The 22,930-nt window shown below is 50.7% G+C and overlaps 1 protein-coding gene across 3 annotated transcripts in view; it reads left to right on the top strand.

Moving 5' to 3' along the window:
- Positions 1-22,930, top strand: part of USP21 (ubiquitin specific peptidase 21) — a 40,287-nt gene that overhangs the window by 310 nt on the left and 17,047 nt on the right. The window contains exons 2-8 of one of the 3 annotated variants that reach the window (XM_048511601.1): positions 38-120; positions 6,415-6,508; positions 7,726-8,533; positions 13,558-13,617; positions 16,139-16,262; positions 18,148-18,259; positions 21,395-21,532. In XM_048511601.1, coding sequence (XP_048367558.1) covers positions 7,751-8,533; positions 13,558-13,617; positions 16,139-16,262; positions 18,148-18,259; positions 21,395-21,532 — 1,217 coding nt within the window. In that variant the 5' untranslated portion in view covers positions 38-120; positions 6,415-6,508; positions 7,726-7,750. Of the gene's footprint in view, positions 1-37; positions 121-6,414; positions 6,509-7,725; positions 8,534-11,611; positions 11,812-13,557; positions 13,618-16,138; positions 16,263-18,147; positions 18,260-21,394; positions 21,533-22,930 lie in introns of those variants that run through there. The other 2 variants (XM_048511592.1, XM_048511610.1) reach the window with 2 other exon arrangements.

Here is a 22,930-nt window from a genome sequence, read left to right as displayed (position 1 = left end):
GGGTCTGCTGATCCCTATGGGGCGCCCTCTCTTGCAGGCCGACCTATGGAGTAGGTTGCTCGTTGGTTGGCATCTCAAATGCAGGGGATGCCCCAGCAGTCAAAGATCGTTGATGGATATGTGAGTGCATTTTGTGTGTGTTAATGTTTAGCCTTTGTATAATACATTGCAAAATGTTTCAGATTTCCTTGTCATCGGTACAGTACCCTTGTAAGGTAGGCCAGTGTTGTTTGTCCCCCCTCGTTCCCCGATGCTGCTGGCGGTGAAGGCTGAGATCACTGGTGACAAGGCTTCTACCGGTTCATTCATTCATTTTGTGAGTTCATAGCAGAACAAGATTAGTACACCAAGCTGATGGACTGATAGCCATTTGTAAGTGTAAAATGCAGCCAAGTTACAGCCAAAAATCAGTAGGGTTTTCAAGCAGGAGACTAACAGAGGTGGTTTGCTATTGCCTCTGCATAGCAGCCCTGGACTTCTTTGGTGGTCTCCCATCCAAGTACTAACCAGGACCAACCCTGCTTTGCTTCTGAGATATGATGAGGTTAAGCTAGTTTGGGCCATCCAGTTTACCAATTAGTGTACGGAGTATCCAGGCTGGGCCCACTGCTAGACTTCCAGCAGGCAACTTTTGAAATTAGCTGGAAACCCTTTTGTAGGTTTGGGGAGAAAGAAGAGATGAGAGCGCTAGATATCAACAGCCTGTTGGACTGGGGTTTGGATGTCCTGGTGGCACATCCCCACAGCTCCATGGCACTTAACTCGATGACTTGTGTCAGTCCCTCTCAGACTAACCTACCTCACAGGGTGGGTGAGAATTTAAAATTTACCAATCTATTCTGTCCTGAGATAGTGGGATAAAACATATGACATAATGAATAAACAGCTACATTGCTTTGTATTGATCAAAATAAAAGGGACCAAAATAACCAAAAGAGACCAAAATAAAAGGGACCCAAATAACCAAAAGAGACCAAAATAAAAGGGACCAAAATAAAAAAGAGATCTTGTCATTTGATGGGCCTCTTTGACATTTCACCTTTGAACACTTTCCCCCAATGTGGCACTTACCCTATGTTTCAGTAAACTAGGCAAGGTCTTTGCCAGGTGGAGTTTGTGATTGGCAGGTGGCTCCCACCTTGAACAGGAAAGCTGCCCACTTCCCTAAGCAAGCCTCATGCCAGGGATGGTGTGCCACTATTTTAGTAATAGAAGAAAAAGAAGAGTAATAGAAGAAAAAGAAGAGAAGATTTATACCCCACCTTTCTCTCTTGTAAAGAGACTCAAGGTGGCTTACAAGCTCCTCTCCCCACAACAGACATCTGGTAAGGTAGGTGGGTCTGAGAGAGTTCTGAGAGAACTGTGACTGGCCCAAGGTGCGGAAGCACATCTGGTTTACCAGGCAAGCCTCTGTTACTCAGGTGGAGGAGTGGGGAATCAAACCCAGTTCTCCAGATTAGAATCCAACTGCTCTTAACCACTACACCACGCTGACTCTCATAATAAACATAGTGGGGACTTCCTAAATGCATTGACCATTATTGATATGTTGATCTTTTTTGTTGAAATTGTGTGTATGTATTAATATTTTTTTTAATTGAACTTGGAATTTATAGGTCACATTTTGCCCTTACTCTGTATACCTGTTCCCTAGACAGACAGGAGGGGCGTTGCTTTTCATTATTATGTAATCTATTTGTGTAACAATATGTGGGGTTTTGGCTAGAGAAAGAGGTGATATTTTTCTTAAGGTCTTTAGTGAGAGGGATTGGGGAAGTTGGCTGTAATGGGGCTTTGTATTGTAGAAGAAGGGGCTTTTAACAGAACAGAGCTTTGAAAAGTGAGGGGGGTTAGTTTGACAAGAAGAGGCCCCTATATGGAGTAAGTGAGTTTGAAGTGGGGGGAGAAGAGACGACTTGGATGTCCATTCACTTCTTCAAAAGGACAACTATATAACATGCAAGTTGGTTTCAGAGATGGCTTTGTCAAAGATCCGCCCAGTCACCAACTACACTAGCATTGGCAAGGGCTGCTGTTGATGGAGCTGTCCCATAATTAATATGAAATTCAGTGCCCTTGGAAGTGATGGTAAGTGAGACTTAAAAAAAAAAACATAAGTAAAGTATGTAATGACCACTGTAATGGCTTTGACCATTTGAGGCAAATTCCTGGAAAATAGGTCTATCAGTAGCTAGAAGGAACCTTCAGGTTAGAGGCAGTATACCTTTGAAGGCTGGCTTTCCAGGCTATGTGACCGTGGTCTGGAAGGTCTTGTTCCTCACGTTTCGCCTGCATCAGTGACTGGCATTTCAGAGGTGTATCACAGAGAGAAGTGTGTTACACACTGTGTCAGTGAGAATGTTTAGTGCGGTATATATTGTCCACGTCCCAGGGTGAGGAACCAACCAGTAAGTGTTTGGGTGGAACTTGCTATGCAAAGGTGTGGTTGACTTCATTGTATTGCGGGCGGGACTTTCAGTCCATTTACATTTGTATTTGCATTTGCATTCCCTGAAGTAGTAACAATATTAGTGAATGGGATGGTTAAGCCGACAGTGTCTTTTGTACTCTTTAATGCGAGTCTAAATGCTGCGTTTTGTAGCTCCTATGTAGTAGGGGAGCTGTTCCTTTGAAGCTCACCTTGTGGGCATATGACTGACCACAGTTGGAAACAGACCACTTAACTGGATGGATGCTTGATCAAATCTTGCTAGACGGTTGTTCTGCTTGTGTGGAATGGGGAGTTTTTCACATTTAAGGTTCAGGGCAGCTGTTCGCAACGGGAACATCTTGATCCCAGCCTTGGCTGTCTGAAAGAGACCGGTAGCGTAAAGGGAAGCTCTGATATTGTGAAGGAGAGTCTCATGTATGGAAATGCGGGAAGGCCATTTGTGAAAACAGCACTGAGTCTGTTGCATACAAACGGAGAAAAGTGGAGAAAAAGTGCCATCCTTGCAGCTGACTTACGGCAACCTCATGAGCAAGCGGCAGCTCAGAGGTGGGCCTGTCCCTGTGTTGTGACCCTGGACTTTCTCGGTGGCCTCCCATCCAAGTACTAACCAGGACCAAATCAGCTTAGCTTCTGAGATCTAACAAGTGCAGGCTAGCCTGGGCCGTCCGGGTTAGAGCTGTACACAAGCAGGCCACGCATCAGTAGTTTCCAGGCCTACGTTGCCTCCCCACCAAGAGCAACTGAATTCTGAAAATGCATACATTTACATCTTCGTCCTTCATTTATCCTGAGTTGCGCAGTCCCATGCTTAGGGCAGGTTACTGAGGTGTGCACAGTTCCCTCTTTGTGCCATTTATGAGATCTTGCCAACGTTCCCACGCCTCCTTGACAGACTTTTCTATGCAGTCTTTAAGGACTAGATGGTTGCGGACATAAATGGTTTCTTCAGGGTTCAACACTGTCGCTTCTCTATCAGGTTCTGTGGTTATTCCACAGACGCTGCACGACTGACTTCCACCTGTTGTCCTCGGTGTTATTTAGGGTTTAGCATCTGGAGAGCATGGGGTGAGGGGAAGTGCCCTCAAGTGGCAGCAAACTTGCGGTGGCCCAGCAGGATTTGCAAGGCAAGAGATGGCTCAGACGTGGTTTCCTCTGCATCGCAGCCCTGCCTTCTTAACAAAACCAGAAGGAGCAACGCTGCATAAGTGAATCTGCCTTATGCATGTGTATAATTAAGTCACAGCCAACTAATTGCAACCCAGCAGGGGGTTCAAGGCAAGAGATGGTTCAGAGGCGGTTTGCTGTTGCCTGCCTTTGCCTAACGCCCCTGGACTTCCTCGGAGGCCTCCCATCCAAACGCTGACTGGGGCTGACCCAGCTTAGCTGCCGAGATCTGACGAGATTCGGCTAGTTTGGGCTGTCCAGGTTAGGGCGTGGGGTGCCGCGTCTCATTTAAATTGTTGCTGCTTCTGCTCAATCGGACATGTGTTTTGCATTTCATTGCATTCATAACAATATGACGGCTGCCAACACAGATATATAATATATTTGCATGACCACCTCTTGTGTTATAACCCCCAGCAGATATGAAGATCAGGAGCTAAGGGACTCCTAATTACCACTGGCCCACGGGAGGTCCATTTGGCCTCAACGCGGGCTAGGGCCTTTTCGGCCTTGGCCCCCTCCTGGTGGAACAGTCTCCCAGAGGAGATCAGGGCCCTGCGGGATTTTATGGAGTTCCGCAGGGCCTGCAAAACGGAACTGTCCTGTCAGGCATTCCGTTGAGGCCGGTCTTTGAGCATCAGTCTCCCCTGGGGCTACGTGTTTTTTTAGCCCCATGATGGCGAACCTATGGCACTCCAGATGTTCATGGACTACAATTCCCATCAGTCCCTGTCAGCATGGCCAATTGGGAATTGTAGTCCATGAACATCTGGAGTGCCATAGGTTCGTCACCACTGTCTTAGCCCATAGGTCTGTTTTGTTCTCCTGCTTTGTTTCATAGCTTTTAGTGTAGTCCGGTTCATTAATTCCTGACCTTATGGACTATGTGGGTTACTTTATTTTATTTTATTATTTAGGTATTTTTTTCATCTTTTAAAGTATGGGTACTTCGTTGAAACAGTTTTTATGTATTGTAATTTTGGCTGTACATATCCCCGAGCCATACATGGGAGGGGCGATTAATAAATCTAAAAAAGAAATAAAAGAAATGAAAAATTATGTAGATTCATGGAGGATAGGTCTGTCAGCAGTTACTTGCAATGAGATATAAAGTGAAAACCTCTACGTACAGAGGCAGTCTATCTCTGAGTACCAGAGGGATCATATAAAAAGGAAAGCCCACGGCCTTCATGTTCTGGTTGTTTGTGTCTCAGGATCTGCATGGCCGCTTTTGAAACAGAATGTTGGCTTTGATCAGATTCAGTCTGGCAACATGTTATTCTTGTTTCCATAATTTGTGTAATTTTGTTCATAATAGCGGTTGGCGAGCTTTTCAGAACGTTGCTTTTGTCGTTGTGGAGCGCTTGGCTCAGCTTGCAAGAAACCCTTTTTAAGAGAAATGCATATTTAACTCAAGAGTCTCGTAGCTCCCTGGGCCATTGTCTGAGGATACCAACAGCTAAGAAAAAAGGGAACGGAATAAATTTCTGGTCTACGGGGCTGAATTTGCTGCATATGGGGAAAGAACATGTCGTGCAGGAGAAGTTGGGGGCAATCAAAATAACTCTGCTGAAAGAGCACATTGTGTGCGCAGAGGCGTCCAACTCTGGCGCTTCAGATGTTCATGGACTACAATTCCCATCAGCCCCTGCTGGCATGGCCAATTTTCCAACTCTGGTGCTTCAGATGTTCATGGACTACAGTTCCCAGCAGCCCCTGCTGGCATGGCCAATTGTCCAACTCTGGAACGCTCGTTCCCTTGTGTTTGAATTCCCAACATGCCTGCAGCTCAAAGAGGCTGGAGACCTCTGACCTCTGTCCAATGGGGTCACCACACGTCAGCTGCAACCTGATGGCACCGCCCACCACTACCACCAAGGTTTGGAGGAGAACCCATCTCAGGAAACTTAATGTGCATGTGATCAGCACCTCCTTCATCCGTCTCCTTACCACGCCCACGTGACTGTGTTCATCTCGTTCACATCATCGCCTTGTCCCTGGGGTCAGCCTCACTTACTAGGGTTGCCGGCTCCAGGTTGGGAAATAGCTGGAGACTTTGGGGGTGGAGCCTGAGGAGGACGGGGGGTTGGGGAGGGCAGGGGCTTCAGTGGGGTACCATGCCATAGCCTCCACCTTTCACAAACAGCTGTTTTCTCCAGGGGAGCTGATTTCTATTTCCCGCAGATCACTTGTAATCCCAGGAGATTTCCAGCTGTCGCTTGGAGGTTGGCACACCTGTCCCTTACCCACTTTACTAAAATCTTTGATCCCAATCATTACATGGTTATGTGAGAGCCAGCATGGCGTAGCGGTTAAGAGCAAGTGGATTCTAATCTGGAGAACTGGGTTCGATTCTCCACTCCTCCACCTGAGTGGCAGAGGCTTATCTGGTGAACCAGATGTGTTTCCGCACTCCTACATTCCTGCTGGGTGACCTTGGGCTAGTCACAGTTCTCTCAGAACTCTCTCAACCCCACCTACCTCACAAGGTGTCTGTTGTGGGGAGAGGGAGGGAAAGGAGCTTGTCAGCCACCTTGAGTCTTCTTACAGGAGAGAAAGGTGGGGTATAAATCCAAACTCTTCTTCTACTTCTTCTATATTTTCCTGTTTTACTTTGGAACAACTGCGGTCTGAAAGCTTTTGTGAAGGTACGAGGGACATGAGGTGTTCAAGTCCAGATTGTGTCCCCAACATCTACCCCGTGTGTATCTGAATTAAGGGCATCGTTTCGGAAAGAAAACAGTATCTTTTCCTCTGTATTTTTTTTAACAAGTCCTGTTGTGTGTTTTGTCTTCCAGGGCAAGAGCGGCGGGGAGCCCTCGTGCCATCAGCCACCTCTGTGAGGTGTGAGCCCGGGTCTGGCAGGGGCCAAAGGCTCTCGGCTTGTGAGAGGTACATAACTACTCAGGGGGTAGCTCTACTGCTATCAACCTGTTCCTTCCACTCCATGGTCGGGCTGCTTAAACAAACGGGCAGGGAAGCTTGCAGGCTACGAAGGATACCACTCATCCAGAGTTAGTTAGTTATTTGTTTATACTTATTAGCTACCCTTCCCTTTCTGGGCTCTGGGTGGTTTCCAACGTTTAAATGCAATGAAAACAGACAACCCTCAATGTCAAGTTAAAAACAGCCTAGACTTTTGCCACCCGGCCCCCGTGAATTCTTGAGAGTGAGAGGACACACAGCAAGCCAAATACATTTTTTAAAAAGTTTTAATTAAAAGTAAGAAAATCAGCATGAAAAGCCCTTCCGCATGAATAATTACATCTGCATAAATAGCAGAAGATCAGCTGGAACATAAAGCAGAATAAAGCACTCACAAATATGCAAATATTAGCACAGTCCTTGAAATCCCTTTAGCTTTGGCCTTGGTTTCTTCCATAAGGCAAAGAAAAATTACAGCATTTCCGATAGGTTCAGAATGGAAAAGCAGCTTTTCCCCCTTAGTTGCTGGGGGAGGGCGGTCTATAAACCCAATAAATAATAATAATAATAATAATAATAATAATAATAATAATAATAATAATAATAATAATAATAATAATAATAATAATAATAATAAGGATTCATCAATCACAGTCAGGTGAATCTAATTCAACCAATCAGAGGCAAATTTGAGGGGAACTTTCCAGAGCCAAGACTTGGGCCAGCCTGGCACAGATAATTACAACGTCTCTTTAATGCTTTGAGAGACTGAAATGAGTAGCTGATACTCCCTGCTCCTTCTCACAACATCAAACAGGTGGAACAGAGTCTGATCAGGGCAGGACCCTCCTATTAAAGGAGACAGAACAATTTCACAGGCCTGTTTTAAATGGTTCCTTTTCACAGCCCCAGCAACTTGACCAAAGTTCTGACAGTGATTGCATTTCTGGACACTGAATAACAACAATTAAAACCTCGAGGGCAAATTAAACTAGTTTCTGTTAAAATACACTATTTAATAACCTTGCCAATATAAACAATGTAGGGGAGCAGAAGAGGGAGGCTATTCGGATGAACAACCATGGCTGCCCCAACCGTAAGCCTGGGGGAACAGTTTTGTCTTACAGGCTTCGTCTGGGTTCCTGTTCTCTGTTTTGACCACCTCTATCTCTGACTCTTCTTAGGGCTTTCCTGTCCTTTCTCTCCACAATGCCGCAAGCCTCCGAGCACCGCATGAGCCGGGCTAGAGAGCAGGCAGTCATCACCTCTCAGCCCAGAGCAACCACCAGGCTCCCGAACGGACACCGGACCCTGAGCCAAGACCACCGTGGCCCTTCGGCCATCTCCAATGGACTCTCTGTGACACCCAAGCTCCGGCCGTTGCCACCTAGGCCGAACCCCCTAGATGACCGGGGCAAGAAGGCAGAGCTGGACCGGGGCAGGGCCTCCAAGCGCGCAGATGGGTTGCGTGGCTCTGCCTCCCGGCGCGGTCCGGTGAAGGCGGACCACGCGCTCAAAGTGCCCAGCTGCCCGCAAGCCGGCACGATCTCCGGCAGCACTTCCTTCACCTTGCCGCCAGGTGTCCTCCTCGGTGGGCCGGACTCTGAACGCCGGAGAAGCAGCCTGAGCCGCTCCAAGTCTATCAGTATCGGCGACCTGAGCCAGGCCGGCACCCGCGGGGAGGACCAGCTGAGCGCCGTTCTGAATCGGCTGGTCCTCCCCGATCGGGACCGCAGCCCCTCCTGTAGCTACAAACTCGGCCTGGGCTCCCTGGCCCTGAAGAGGAGTTGCTCGCTCCGCAGAGTCAATGTGACCAGTGGGCTGGACGGGAGGCCCACCGCCACGCTGTTGTCCGTCCGCACGGAGGGCTGTCCGAGGCTCCGCGCTTCAGACCCGCAGGAATATGCTCACACCCAAGACATCCCAGTATCAACAAGCCCTCCGCAGAGCAAGACCCCCATTCCGGGCAGGCTGGAAGAGAAAGCGTCCACTGTAAGGGGCCAGTGGTGGAGCTACGGGGAGGGGATGCGTGCTGCACTGGGCGTGCGCTTGGGAGGTGGAAAATCGCCCCCAGCCCCTCCACAGAGCCCCCCCACACACACTTACCTTACTGAAACAGTGCCGGCTGGAGAAGCGGCCTGTTCCCTTCAGGCTGGTGGGACCTGGTGGGAACTACACTTCCCAGAAGACCTTGCGAGCCCCAAGGTCTCATGGGAAGTATAATTCCCACCAGGCCGTTTTCAGCCTGGAGGGAACAGGCCACTTCTCCAGTCGGCACTGTTTCAATAAGATAAGTGTGGGGGCGGGGCACCATGGAAGGGGGGGGCAGAAAACACAGAGGTCACACTCTGGCCCAGCTACACCTCTGTAAGGGGCTAAGCAGGGGTGATTGTGTCTGTTCGGAGCCCTGGGTTCTAGTGACGGGAGTGCTTCCTGCTGAGGTTTATACCACAAGCTTAGGGCAGCCAAACTAACTCGTTTTGCTCATCCTAGAATTTTAAGGCTCTGACGTGGATGGGGGTGGCTGGCTTGATCTCACCGGACCTCAGACATTAAACTGCATCAGCCCTGGTTAGTACTTGGGAAATCTGGTTAGCACCAAGTACTGGTTAGCACCAAGGAAATCCAGGGCAGCTATACAGAGGGAGGCAGCGACAGACCATCTCTGGACATTTGGGGTCACCCCGAGTCGGTTGCTGCTTGATGGCACTTTATCTCAGGAGTTCCAGTACCAGCGTGGCGTAGCGGTTAAGAGCAGTTGCACCCTAATCCAGGGTTTGATTCTCTGCTCTGCCACTTGAGCTGTGGAGGCTAATCTGGTGAAGATAAGACGGGAATGACCTTGCTTGACTGACGGTCTGGCTCAGTATATGACAGCCTGATGAGCTGAAACGGAACTGCCGGGAAGATTCGGGTTGCAGGTGTCTGATCCCAAACTGGAGGTGGCGGCCCCAAGGAATCAGAGCAATTGAAGGATGGAAAGGGCCTGTTCTCAGGGTGGCGTTGTTCTCCTGGGGAAGCCACGCGAGGCTCTGTGGGTTTGGTTTCAAGGCAGATTGCGATAAAGTTGCCGGGACTGATTTGCTCAATGGTAGCACAGCAGAAGAAAGACTCAGTTTCAGGAGGAGGAGGAGGATTTATACCCCCCCCCCTTTTCTCTCCTGTAAGGAGACTCAAAGGGGCTTACAATCGCCTCCCCCCCGTAAGAAACATCCTGTGAGGTGTGTAGGACTGAGTGAGCTCCGAAGAACTGTGACCAGCCCAAGCGTCAACACACAGCTGGCCTGTGTTGGAGTGCACGAGCTAATCTAGTTCACCAGATGAGCCTCCACAGCTCAAGCGGCAGAGCGGGGAATCCAACCCAGTTCTCCAGGTTAGAGTGCACCTGCTCTTAATCACCACACCACGCTGCCTCTCATAGGCACAGATGCACGTGCGAAGTGCCGGCAGATGCCCCCTCTAAATCCGTGAACGCCAGGATAGTTTTGTGCACGTGGAGAAATTGGGACGGAGAGACATTTCTTTTCGTTGAGCACTAGAACGGGGGGGGGGGGGTGTCGCCGGTGGAATTAGTGGGCGGTAGATTTAGGGCCAGATGTGCTTCTTCACACGAGGTGAGGTTAATTGGCAGAATGTGCTAACCCGGAGCCCGTGGATCGGTCCCACTAACGGTGGTGCTTTCCCACGGCGCAAAGCTCCTTCTCCCTATGGGGAAAGGTTTCTTGGGGGCAAACGCCACAGCCAGAGCAGTTCCGTGAGATTCAGCCCACCGCCCCAAGAGTGTAGCGGTTCACCTCCAGCTAGGGTCTAGAATTGGCCAGCATGGCCAATTGGCTGATGGGAATTGTAGTCCGTGAACATCTGGAGTGTCATAGGTTCACCACCACTGGTAGATGAATGAGGTCAAAATGGAACCTCCAAGTGCAGAGGCAGTTCAACCCTGAAAGCCAAAGGCTGGGGACCTAAAACAGCACATGCGGGGGGAAGGGGAATGGCGCCTGGGGCAAAACCGGCTCCAGGTGCCCACACCCCCACGCCCACTTACTTGGCTGGGCCCCCACCAGACACCCCTCGGCCCTGCCCTGCCAGGCTGCTCCTTTGGCCGGCGGAGCTGCCACCAGCTGAAGGAGCAGCCGGGTGGGGCGAGGGGAGTGGTGTGGGGGGGCAATTCTCCGACCCCCCACATGACCAGCTGGCGTGTGCCCGGGGAGATGTGACCCCGCATGTCCCCGTGAGTGCTCCGCCTCTGCCCCATTGGTATGGTCCCAGATTGAGGCAAGCTGCTCAAGGGCCCTTTCTTCACCTCCGGCTGGATTTTATCCCTGTTCTTGTGCATGCAGCATTCGTCAAATACAAGAGAAGCCATTCGCTCAAACATGCCACTCTTCCCCCCCCCCCCACCCCTAGTTGACCTGTCCAGCCAGCTTCTGTTGTAATGTTGGTGCATCCCCAGGTACCCCCCGATTTTTGGAGAATGTGCTGCCCCCGTGTCCTACCTGGTTCACTATTCACACCTGGTTTCCCCGGCGACACCGTCAACTCGCGTGTTGGTCCATCTGGTGCCCGACGAAGGTGTCGCTGTTAATTAATTCCCCCGGGGCAAGCTTTCTATGCAGTCTTAACAGAGCCGAGGAGCTGTGTGGCAGTGGCCTGGGAGAATGGCCAGCCGAGGTGTGAGGGAGGGACAAATGTTCCTATTGGCTCCCTGAGATGTCAGTACATCGCACTGGCAGGTGGCAGCTGTGACTCTTTGGCCAACTTTGGGGCTTCCTTTGGGTTGAAGATCTGTGTTTTTCTGAAGAGGCCTGATCACCCCAGGGACCCTCTGCGTTGCATTGTGACATGGTTGTACATGGGTGTTTTATTTTATTTGTTTATTTTAGTTCTGGCCGTGTCTCCAGGCGCCCCACTGTCCCCCTGAGTATCTCTCCCTGCTAATTAATCCTGCGGAGCTGAGCCTTCAGAAGAGCCAGGAATAGCCGAGGGAAATCGGATCAACTAATGAGCTGATGGCTTACGGGGACAGGGGGAGGGGCCCCGTAGTCCTTGTCCGTTCGGCACCGCGCACGGCGAGCGCGGTTTCTCCTGCTTTCCCTCCGCGCCGACCGAGGGGAGCCATGCCGGGGCTTCCGGGGGCCACGCTGGTGGAGCTCCCCCAAAAGCTCCACCGCACCCTGGCCACCAAGCGGGAGCTCCGCGGCCGAGGAGCTGACATCTCCGAGTCGGTGGTGCACACGGCGGTGATGGGGCTCCTCTTGATGACCAGCGAGGTAACGCCGTGCGCCCCGTTTGGGCTGCTGAGCTGTAAAAGCTGTTGGAGCCACGTGCCGGGACAGGGCAGGGGGGCAATGGCTCGGGGCAAGGCTTTTTGGAGGCCTCCGCTTGAGCCTCTGGATTGCGCGTTATCGGTTTTGTGGTCTTCTGCCTTCTTTCGTGGTTAGAACGGCGGTCTCCCACCAGGCAGCATCTTTCGTTTCAACTCGGGATTCTTTTCTGGTTTCTTTAGAAACCTTCTGTTTGCCCTCTTTCCTGTGGGATGGCTGATCTCAGAGGAGGACAGCGGAGATGCTGTGACTTGAATAGCTTTAATAGCCAGGAGAGGGTGGGATTCTCATGCACAGGGAACAAAGCTGTCCCGTCTTGATCAAGCTGTCAAAAGTAAAGAAGCTCCCTTTCTCCTTTTGCATGAGGGTCTCTTCTACCTGCTTCTGAAAGAAGGCGGTGGCCTCATTAGAGAGGCCAGACGTCAATCAGGTGGTGGCCTGTGAAGCCCCCCCCCCCCCCCCGCATGAAAGCTAAAGTTTAAATGAGCTCAACTGAGACATTGGTTTGGTGAACACAGCCCCTTTTTCGGAAAGCAAGCTGTAACGAAACACCGTCCCTGTGTCGGTTCTGTTCGTATTCCGTTCCCGCTAGTGTATTGATACATTAACGATATCATTGTACAGTTATCATTACAATAACTGTGTGTGTTTAGGGTCACAAGGCTACCCTCCGCAATAAACTACGATCGACCGGCAGCCCTTTGTACGGAATGGTTAACAAGAGTCAGAATTCTCCGCTGGGCCATTATTGAAATTGGGGGGTGGCGGGTGTGTGGGGGGGAGAATATATTTAAAGGTTTAACCAGCAGTTCTGTTCAAAGACATTGGTGTCGAAAAGGACACCGGCAGTGAGACAAAGAAGTTTGTGTGTGTGTCTCTTCCCCACAAAAATGTATCTGTCTGTGAGATCAAGAGTCAGCATTGTATCGTGGTTGGACTGAGATCTGGGAGATCTAGGGTCAACTCTCCAGTCTACTGTGGAAGCTTGCGGGTCCAGCCTTAACGTTTTCAGCTTAACCTAACTTACATGGGTAAAACAAAGATGAAAACAATGTACGTTGTTTTAGGTCAGCGATGGCGAACTTTTTCAAGACCAAGTGCCCAAATTGCAGCCTAAAACCCACTTATTTATTGCAAAGTGCCAACACGGTAATTTAACCTGAATACTGAGGTTTTCGTTTAGAAAAAACAGTTGGCTCTGAGGCGTGCGTTACTCGGGAGTAAGCTTGGCGGCATTCGATGGCTTTGCTTTGAAGCAACCATGCAACTCTTCCAACGGGTGAATCACGACCTTAGGAGGGTTTACTCCGAAGCAAGCCCCATTGCCAGCAACTGAGCTTACTCCCAGGTAAAGGATCGCACTTTAGTTCTTTGCATGAAAATCAGTGGGGTTTAACAGCGCTTAACAGGGTTACCCACACTGCTTCCCCAAAACTAGGTCTTAGGTTTAATGCTAATAATCGAGCCCAGCGGCCCAGGCCAGCCTCGATAGGCACTCTGTTTGCACGTGCCCCACAGAGAGGGCTCTGAGTGCCACCTCTGGCACCCGTGCCATAGGTTCGCCATCACTGTTTTAGGTTGAGGAGAGTAGTGGCCTATAAATGAAAAAAATATGATAAACTATCAGCAAAGGGGGAGAGTCAGTGGGGAAAGACATATTTCCATGATGTGTTCTTTTGTCATCTTTCCCAGACCCATCACACTCTGCTGCTGGGCTCCGGGCACATCGGCCTCCGCAATCTCGGCAACACGGTAAGAGGTGGGGCTCTCTGCCCTTGGCAGCTATAAGCTTCCCCCCAAGGGGCTTGCATTTGAAACGTTTCTTGAACGCGAGCAACGTGCCGTTTTTGTTTCTCAAGCGGCATCTTAAAATAGCTGGTTGAACTGGTAGCAGGCTGCTGCGTTTGTCGTTAAGTTGGCCATATGGAATCGGAGCGACACAGTAGGCGAGCCGGTGTCTGTTCCCGGGCTGCTCGAAAGAGCAGAAAGGCGCCGAACGCTTGTGTGTGTTGCGGGGTTGTGCGCAGCGCCAAACACAGGAAGAGGGAGGGGGAGGTGGTGGTGGCTCTGTGGCAGCACACGTGCTTTATGTGCGGGATGTCCGCGGTTCGATCCTTGGCATCTCCAGAAGAAGAAAAGTTTGGGTTTGTACCCTGCCTTTCCCTCCTGGAAGGAGACTCAAAAGGGCTCACAAACTCATTCCCTTCCTTTCCTCATAACAGACACCTTGTGAGGTAGGTGGGGCTGAGAGAGTCCTGAGAGAACTGTGACTAGTCCAAGGTCACCAGCAGGCTTCATGTAGAGGAGGGGGGAAACAAATCCAGTTCACCAGATAAGAGTCATGAAGAGGAGCGGGGAATCAAATCTGTATTCAGACAAACAAAAAATCCCCAACGGCAGCCTTAGCAGAGTACGTTTATTAGGACGAACCGGAAGTCACAGAATAGCGAGCTGGCTTTCAAGCTTCTCAGAACTATTTTTGCTTTCACCTGAAAGGACTTTTGTGAAACTGTGTGTGTGTGTATTTGTGTGCACGTGTGGAGTTTGCCTGCGAGAGGCTCGATATTTGCCCACTGAAGCATCTGTTTGAGACGGCAGAATTTTAGAAGCCCGCTTTGCGCGCCCGGCTGGTTTTCCTCACCCCAAACAAACACGTGCTGGATTCTCCGCTCAGTGGTTTTGTATCAGGCAAGGAGACGTGAGAAGGTTCGAGGTGCCAGAGCAGCGTCTGAAACTGCCCCGGCCTGAGTCGAATTGTGTGTCCCTTTTAGAGCATTATTTTTTTTCTCAGACTGCCAGAAGCTCTCCAGTATCTCGGGCAGGAGAATAAAATTTTTGTCTGAGATCCTGAGCTGGAGATGCCAGGAATTGAACCGGGGATCTTGTGGAGCAAGCATTCTGCCGCTGACCCACATGGGCCTTTCTCTTTAACAAGACAGGCTTTCCTAACGTTTGGGGCGGTGGCAGCATGGTTACTAAGTATACCAGGGGTCCCCAACCTTTTTGAGCCCCCCAGGCACCTTTGGAATTCTGACCCAGCATGGTGGGCGCAGCAACAAAATGGCTGCCAAGCAATGGTTGCTGCAGGAGGCGGAACCAGCCACTAAAGGAGCAGCAGTGGCGTAGGAGGTTAAGAGCAGGTGTGCTCTGATCTGGAGGAACCGGGTTTGATTCCCAGCTCTGCCACCTGAGCTGTGGAGGCTTATCTGGGGAATTCAGATTAGCCTGTACACTCCCACACATGCCAGCTGGGTGACCTTGGGCTAGTCACAGCTTCTCGGAGCTCTCTCAGCCCTGCCCACCTCACAGGGTGTTTGTTGTGAGGGGGGAAGGGCAAGGAGATTGTAAGCCCCTTTGAGTCTCCTGCAGGAGAGAAAGGGGGGATATCAATCCAAACTCTTCTTCTTCTTCTTCTAAATGATTGCCACAGCTGCCGCTGACCCACATGGGCCTGTCTCTTTAACAAGACAGGCTTTCCTAACGTTTGGGGCGGTGGCAGCATGGTTACTATGTATACCCAGGGGTCCCCGACCTTTTTGAGCCCCCAGGCACCTTTGGAATTCTGACCCAGCATGGGGGGCGCCGCGACAAAATGGCTGCCAAGGAATGGTTGCTGCAGGAAGCGGAGCCAGCCACTAAAGGAGCAGCAGTGGCGTAGGAGGCTAAGAGCTCGTGTATCTAATCTGGAGGAACCAGGTTTGATTCCCAGCTCTGCCGCCTGAGCTGTGGAGGCTTATCTGGGGAATTCAGATTAGCCTGTTCACTCCCACACACGCCAGCTGATTGACCTTGGGCTAGTCACAGCTTCTCGGAGCTCTCTCAGCCCCGCCCACCTCACAGGGGGTTTGTTGTGAGGGGGGAAGGGCAAGGAGATTGTAAGCCCCTTTGAGTCTCCTGCAGGAGAGAAAGGGGGGATATCAATCCAAACTCTTCTTCTTCTAAATGATTGCCACAGCTTTGCACAGATTCTGTTGCTGAGTTGGCAGCTGATGCTGCCAAAGCAATGTTTTTTTTAAAAAATCCTCGCAGCCAATCAGAAACTTCGCTGGGCAAAAGCTCCACCCGGCCCCGCCCACTTCCAGAAGAAGTGTCAGCGGGTGCCAGTTGGCGCCATGTTGGGGATCCCTGGCTAGACAGTGGCGCTATAGAGCTAGCACCTGCCCGGAATGGAGAAGGCCAAGGGAAGGTTGGAGAGCTGGCCGGGATGGGAACATGGGGGCTGCAGTAACATCCTGACGTGCGTTCCCTCTTTGTCCCCCACCCGACCCTGCAGTGCTTCATGAATGCCGTGCTCCAGTGCCTGAGCAGCACCAAGCCCTTGCGGGACTACTGTTTGCGTCGGGAATTCCGGCAGGAGCAGCCAGGCGCCCTGCGGTCCCAGCAGGAGCTGACCGAAGGTAAAGAGCGCAGCTCTGACGCGAGAGGCGAGTGCTTTTCCAGCAGGTGTGGCAGTCGGTTACGTAACAAGGTCGACACCCGATCTGACTCAAGCCAGTGAGACTCTTGCAGCGAGACGAGGATCTAAATCCATCCCCGAAGGACCTTAATCGGCAGTCCCTTGGCCTCCGCTGTTACATAAGCTCCTGGCCTCGAGAAGGCCCAGCGCCACCTCCATCTTGTCCCTCGCTCCCCTGTGGAGCTTTTCGTAGGCTGCCCTCTCCTGCCGCTGGTTGGCAGGTGTGGAGCAAAGGGGCAAGGCTCCCAGCTGGACGTTTGCCATGACGACGGCTGCAGCATGGGGGGAAGAGCATCAAAAACTTGCGCAGGCAGCACTGGTGTACGGCTTGGTTGTTGTGTTGATGCGTTTAATCACAAGCTGTTCTGCATTGGTTAGACCTCGCCTGGAATATTGTGTCCAGTTCTGGGCACCGCAATTCAAGAAGGATATTGATGAGCTGGAACTGGTCCAGAGGAGGGGAACCAAAAATGGCAAAAGATCTGGAATCCATGCCCTACAAGGAGAGGCTTAGGGAGCCGACAGGGGCTGATGGGATTTGTAGTCCATGAACATCTGGAGAGCCACAGGTTGCAGACCCCTGTTCTAGAACAAACTTCTTCCCGGTCTCCCAATCTGAGGAGCCTTTGCTTTCCCTGTCGATCCTTTTCTGGTGTCGTCCAATGGCAGCTCGAGACCATTGTGCCTCCCAATGACATCAGAGCACCCTAACCAATCAATGCCAGTGGGTTCACCATAACAAAAAAAAAAAAAAGCCCTGAGCCCATGGCAGTCTTATTTTTGTGGTCTGCCCAGCATAGCTACAGTGGGAAAAGGATCCTTGGCCAAATTCCACGCTCTTGCCATAATGGGCGATTTCGCACATGAGTAAAATAGGTTTGACCCAGTTCTCTGAGAAGGGTACTGACCTAGGTCGAAGCCATTGTTGTTCCCCACTGCAACCAGCTTGATCCCAGCTCGGAGGGCGGAATCATCCTGTGCCTCTTCGCCGCTCCGTTCCGATTGGCTGCTGTTCTACGGCCATGTTCCGTCTATCCCCACACATGTTATAGAAAAAAACCTGCCACAGGAATGGAGGGATGAAGGTGGCGTTTTTTGATTGGCCAGCTGTACGCATGCCCGAAACACTCAGCTGTGATTGGCTGAATGGGGGACTCCTGGCATCAGAGATTCCGCACTTTACTGGAATCGAGCTGAGTTCGAGCGTGGTTCCCTGAAAAAGTAGTAGTTCCCAACTGGAGTCGGAAATTTGACCGTTACACAGGGCGAAGCTGGTACAAAACCACGTTGATCCCAGTGGTTGTGCGGAGCACTTAGATCGAACGCAGCTCGAACTTAGGTCGATAACCCAAGTGCTGAATCGACCTATGAGTCATAAATACCATCACCACTCTCTTGTGATGCTCCTTCTTGTCTCTTCGTTCCCTGCAGCCTCTTCGTTCGCTGCCCTCCTTGGCTAGACTACTGGCCACAGAGCTGGGTTCACCTCTTCCACAGTCTTGCTCATACAGCCTTGCCCAAGGCACTTAACTCCCAAACTTGGTTCCTCATTTTTTGGAAAGCACGAATAGTAAGCAATCAGCTACACTCGCAGCGTGAACCAATTAAAGACTGTAAATCAGGGGTGTCCAACGTTGGCCCTTCAGATGCCCAGTTGGCTGTTCTGGCAGGGGCTGATGGGAATCGTAGTCCGTGAACATCTGGAAGGCCAGAGTTGGACACCCCTGCTGTAAATCAACTGGATTTTGCGGACTTAAATGTTTGTAGAAACGAGGGAACGCTAACTGGTGGGTCTGCTTGTCTCTTGGTGTCTCCCCGTCCCCCAGCTTTTGCAGACGTCATCGCTGCCTTGTGGCACCCGGATTCCACGGAGGCCACCAACCCCGGCCGCTTCAAAGCCGTCTTTCAGAAATATGTGCCATCTTTCACGGGATACAGGTGAGGGGAGCTGTCTTTATTGGTCCTCTTCATACCTTTGTGGCTGTCCCTTCCCATAAAGAATACCCTGGATAAAATGGAACTTTTTAAAAAGAAAAGGTCAGAAGATCAACCCACCATTGAGGGGACTGCCTGGTACATTTACAGTCCCTTTAGCTGAAATGTCAAAATTGAGAGTGACTTCGTAAAAGCTGTGAGTCCAGGGTGCTTTGGTGGGCGTTGGGGGTGGGGGAGAGTCCCTATCTAAGAATCTGGGATCAGAGATGAGGCAGAGATGGTCACTTATGCGTTAAGTTGACCAGGTGCTCGGGAGCAGCAGCAGCAGAAGGCCATAGCTTTCACCTCCTGCATGTGAGCTCCCAAAGGCACCTGGTGGGCCACTGCGAGTAGCAGAGTGCTGGACTAGATGGACTCTAGTCTGACCCAGCAGGCTAGTTCTTATGTTCTTAAGTTTTTTGCCCCATTTTTCGACAGTCGAAGCAGTGCCGTGGAGTCCAAACATCCAGTAAAATGAATGTTGTTGCCTGGGGCAGATTTTTTTTAGGAAGGGATTCTGTCAAGTCTTAGGACTGAAGTCAATAAGCAGACTCTGGTGATCAGCTCAGACATCTTTATTGATCCCAGCAAGTACCTGGCGTTCAGAAAGCCACTTCTACTTGACCACAGGAATACAGTTGCCTTTATTTCCCCAGAGTTCCCGCCATAACGCCCCCCCCCCCCCTCGCAGTTTCCCATGGAATGAGATAATAATGCAACAAACAGAGGGATTTTGGGTGCTGTGTGGTTTCCGGGCTGTATGGCCGTGTTCTAGCAGCATTCTCTGCTAGAACACGGCCATCTGAAGATGCCAGCCACAGATGCAGGCGAAACGTCAGGAGAGAATGCTGCTAGAACACGGCCATACAGCCCGAAACCACACATCACCCAAGTGATTCCAGCTGTGAAAGCCTTCGACAATACATTAAACAGAGGGATGTTTGGGAGTTGAGCATCTCAATGCCAGCGCAGCCACCTGCCATCCTTCCCACTGGGAAGGTGCCCGGGTTTCTTCTAGTTCACTGCAGTTGCTAGCATAAAAGGAAAGGGAAAAGGTCCAATAACATATGAATCCATGAGGCCACTCTCCACAGGCAAGTGCCTATCTCAATGCCCCTTTGACAGCAGGAGGAAGACATCCTGACATATTCTCCGCTGTTGACTTCTTGCTCCCCTTTCATTGGGCTGGTTGAAGTCACTTGGAAGCTAACAGGGGTCCCTTCCGCACATGCAGGATAATGCACTTTCAATCCACTTTCACAATTGTTTGCTATTCCGCACAGTAAAATCCAGCTGCAAAGTGCATTGAAAGTGGATTGAAAGTGCATTATTCTGCGTGTGCGGAAAGGGCCAGGAGGAAAATCCCAGTCACGTGCAGGTACAGTGAAGGGCTGACGGGCTGCTTCCTTCCTCCCCTGAGTGGTGTTGTTTGGAAAGAGAACCAGGGAGGGGGGGCATCTGGGCATGATGAAGCAGGGTCCGCCTCCTTCTCACCCTTCCTTTTTAATAGGTCCATCAAGATGCGTTGTGGGAAATTCCACACTGTGCCCATCCTGATGGTCTTAAGCTTGTCTCCTGCTTGACCTGCATAAACTTTAGCTTGAACCCTGTGTGCAGTTCTTGCGATTGGCCACAGCATGCTTAGTTTCAGAGAGTAGCCGTATTGGTCTGCAGCAGGGTGGCTGACTTCCAAGTCCAGTCGCATCTTTGAGACCAACAAGATTTTGGGGGCATGATCTTTAGAGAGTCAAAGCTCCCATTGTCAGATATCTGACCAGGAGAGCTTTACTATCCACATATCTTGAAGGTGCTCCCAGCCTTGAATCTAACAGTCCCCATATCTTTGTTTGTTTTCAAAAGAAAGAGCAACTCGGCCTTTAGATTTTTCTCTCGACCAAAAGCTTGGGAAAAGAGAGAATTCTGCAGATCTCTGGCAGCGTCTTCTGGTCGCCACATCTCAAAAAGGATATCGAAGAGATAGAAAAAGTGCAGAGGAGGGCAACGAGGATGATTGAGGGATTGGAGCACCTTCCTTATGAGGAGAGGCTGCTGCGTTTGGGACTCTTTTGTTTGGAGAGGAGACGTCTGAGGGGGGATATGGTTGAAGTCTATAAAATTATGCATGGGATAGAAAATGTGGACAGAGAGAAATTGTTCTCTCTTTCTCACAATTCTAGAACCAGGGGGCATTCATTGAAAATGCTGGGGGGAAGAATTAGGACTAATAAAAGGAAACACTTCTTCACGCAACGTGTGATTGGTGTTTGGAATAGGCTGCCACAGGAGGTGGTGATGGCCACTAACCTGGATAGCTTTAAAATGGGCTTGGGCAGATTTATGGAGGAGAAGTCGATCTACGGCTACCAATCTTGATCCTCCTTGATCTCAGATTGCAAATGCCTTAGCAGACCAGGTGCTCGGGAGCAGCAGAAGGCCATTGCTTTCACATCCTGCATGTGAGCTCCCAAAGGCACCTGGTGGGCCACTGTGAGTAGCAGAGTTCTGGACTAGATGGACTCTGGTCTGATCCAGCAGGCTCGTTCTTATGTTCTCTTGGCTGCAGGCTTTTTTGTGGCAGAGGAAACTGCTTGGGCTGTCAGGGGGTTGGAAGGAGGCTTGCTGGCAGGGGAACAGATCTGGGGTATCTGACCCCAAGTCTGGCCGGAAATCTGCACCTGTGGCTGCTCCTAGAACCCAAAGAAGAACTGAAGCTTGAGCTGTACCTGTTAAATAGTATCTGTGTTTCTCTCAGCCTTGTTTAGATATCTGAAGGGATGTCATGTTGGTGAGGGAGCAAGGTTGTTTTCTAGGACCAGGAAACTAGGACCCAGGAGTAACAGGTTCAAGGTGAAGGAAAAGAGATTCCACCTAAACATCAGGAAAAACCCTCTGACAGTTAAGGGCTGTTCGACAGTGGAATGCACCGCCTCGGAGTGTGGTGGAGTCTCCTCCTTGGGAGGTTTTTTAAGAGAGGCTGGATGGCCATCTGTCAGGAGTGCTTTGATTGTGTGTTCCTGCCTTGCAGGGGGTTGGACTTGGTGGCCCTTGGGGGTCTCTTCCCACTCTCTGATTCTATGATTCCGTTCTATGGTTCTTCAGCCAGCAAGATGCTCAGGAGTTTTTGAAATTCCTCATGGACCGGTTGCACGTGGAGATTAATCGGAAGGGACGCAAAACTCCCAGCATCCTCTCGGATACCAAGCGAACCTCGGTGCTGGAGGATGCAGACACGTTGAGGTGAGCGGGGCCCACTGGGTGCCTTTTTGTGAGCTCGAGGTCCGGGAAATTGAGTGTCCAGAGAGCTGATTTCACAACAGCCTTTACAGAAACTTGGAAAAGTTGTCCAGCATTATCATTCCCATTCTGCTGAGCTGTGCTGGAAGCAGTGATTCCGTTACTTCACCAAGGCCTGCACGCTTTTCCTGCAGCTCTCCGAACTCATTTGGGCAGAGGTCTTTCTGCAGTTGGGGGTGAATCTAGGACAGCGGTGGTGAACCTATGGCACAGGTGCCAGAGGTGGCACTCAGAGCCCTCTCTGTGGACATGCGCAAACAAAGTTCACCATGTGGGGGGGGGAATCGCCCCCCCACACACACACATCTAGGCTGGCCTGGGCCGCTGGGCTCGATCATTAGCATCAAACCTAAGACCTAGTTTTGGGGAAGCAGTGTAGGTAACCCTGGGAGTAAGCTCGGTTGCTGCCAATGGGGTTTGCTTCTGAGTAAACCCTCCTAGGGTCATGATTCACCCGTTGGAAGAGTTGCATGATTGCTTCAAAGCAAAGCCACCGACTCCCACCAAGCTTACTCCCGAGTAACGCACACCTCTGGGCCAACCGTTTTTTCTAAACTAAAACCTCAGTATTCACTTTAAATTGCCGTGTTGGCGCTTTGCAATAAATAGGTGGGTTTTGTGTTGCAATTTGGCGCTCGGTCTCGAAAAGGTTCGCTATCACTGATCTAGGAGCTTCGGCAAACAACACAAGTGTTCTGCCACGGAGCCGTGAGATCTGTCCAGCATATAAGCCTGTTCTTCTACCTTCAGACTTTGTGGTCCGTTGACACTGAGCACGTGCTGAGTGCCTTTTGGCTGGGGAAACTAAGGGCTTTTCCAAAAGGAAGATCTATGGCTACCAATCTTGATCCTCCTTGATCTCAGATTGCAAATGCCTTAGCAGACCAGGTGCTCAGGAGCAGCAGCAGCAGCAGAAGGCCATTGCTTTCACATCCTGCACGAGAGCTCCCAAAGGCACCTGGTGGGCCACTGCGAGTAGCAGAGAGCTGGACTAGATGGACTCTGGTCTGATCCAGCTGGCGTGTTCTTATGTTCTTATGAAGGCAGTCAGTGTAGCCAATGGGTGAGCTACAAATCAAGAAGTCTGCAGTTCGAATCTAACCTTTGCCAAGGTTGGCTCTGGCGAGACATCCACCTTGCTAGCCCAGCAATGAATTTTCATGTTCCCTGCCCCGATGGCAAGTTGAATTCCTGCCTCTCAGTGGCAGCCTCATGTTTATGGGACCACCTCCCCGGGGAGATGCCCCTGGCCCCACCACTTTTGATGTTTAGGGGGCAGTTGAAGACAGTTTTATTTTAAGACCTTGTTTGATTAATTTACTATCGTCCCTGAACTGTGAT

This window comes from Sphaerodactylus townsendi, linkage group LG01 (assembly GCF_021028975.2).
Source record: "Sphaerodactylus townsendi isolate TG3544 linkage group LG01, MPM_Stown_v2.3, whole genome shotgun sequence".
Lineage (NCBI taxonomy): Eukaryota > Metazoa > Chordata > Lepidosauria > Squamata > Sphaerodactylidae > Sphaerodactylus > Sphaerodactylus townsendi.
The sequence above is the reverse complement of the archived record's forward strand: the minus strand, read 5'-3'. Positions and strand labels throughout refer to the sequence as shown.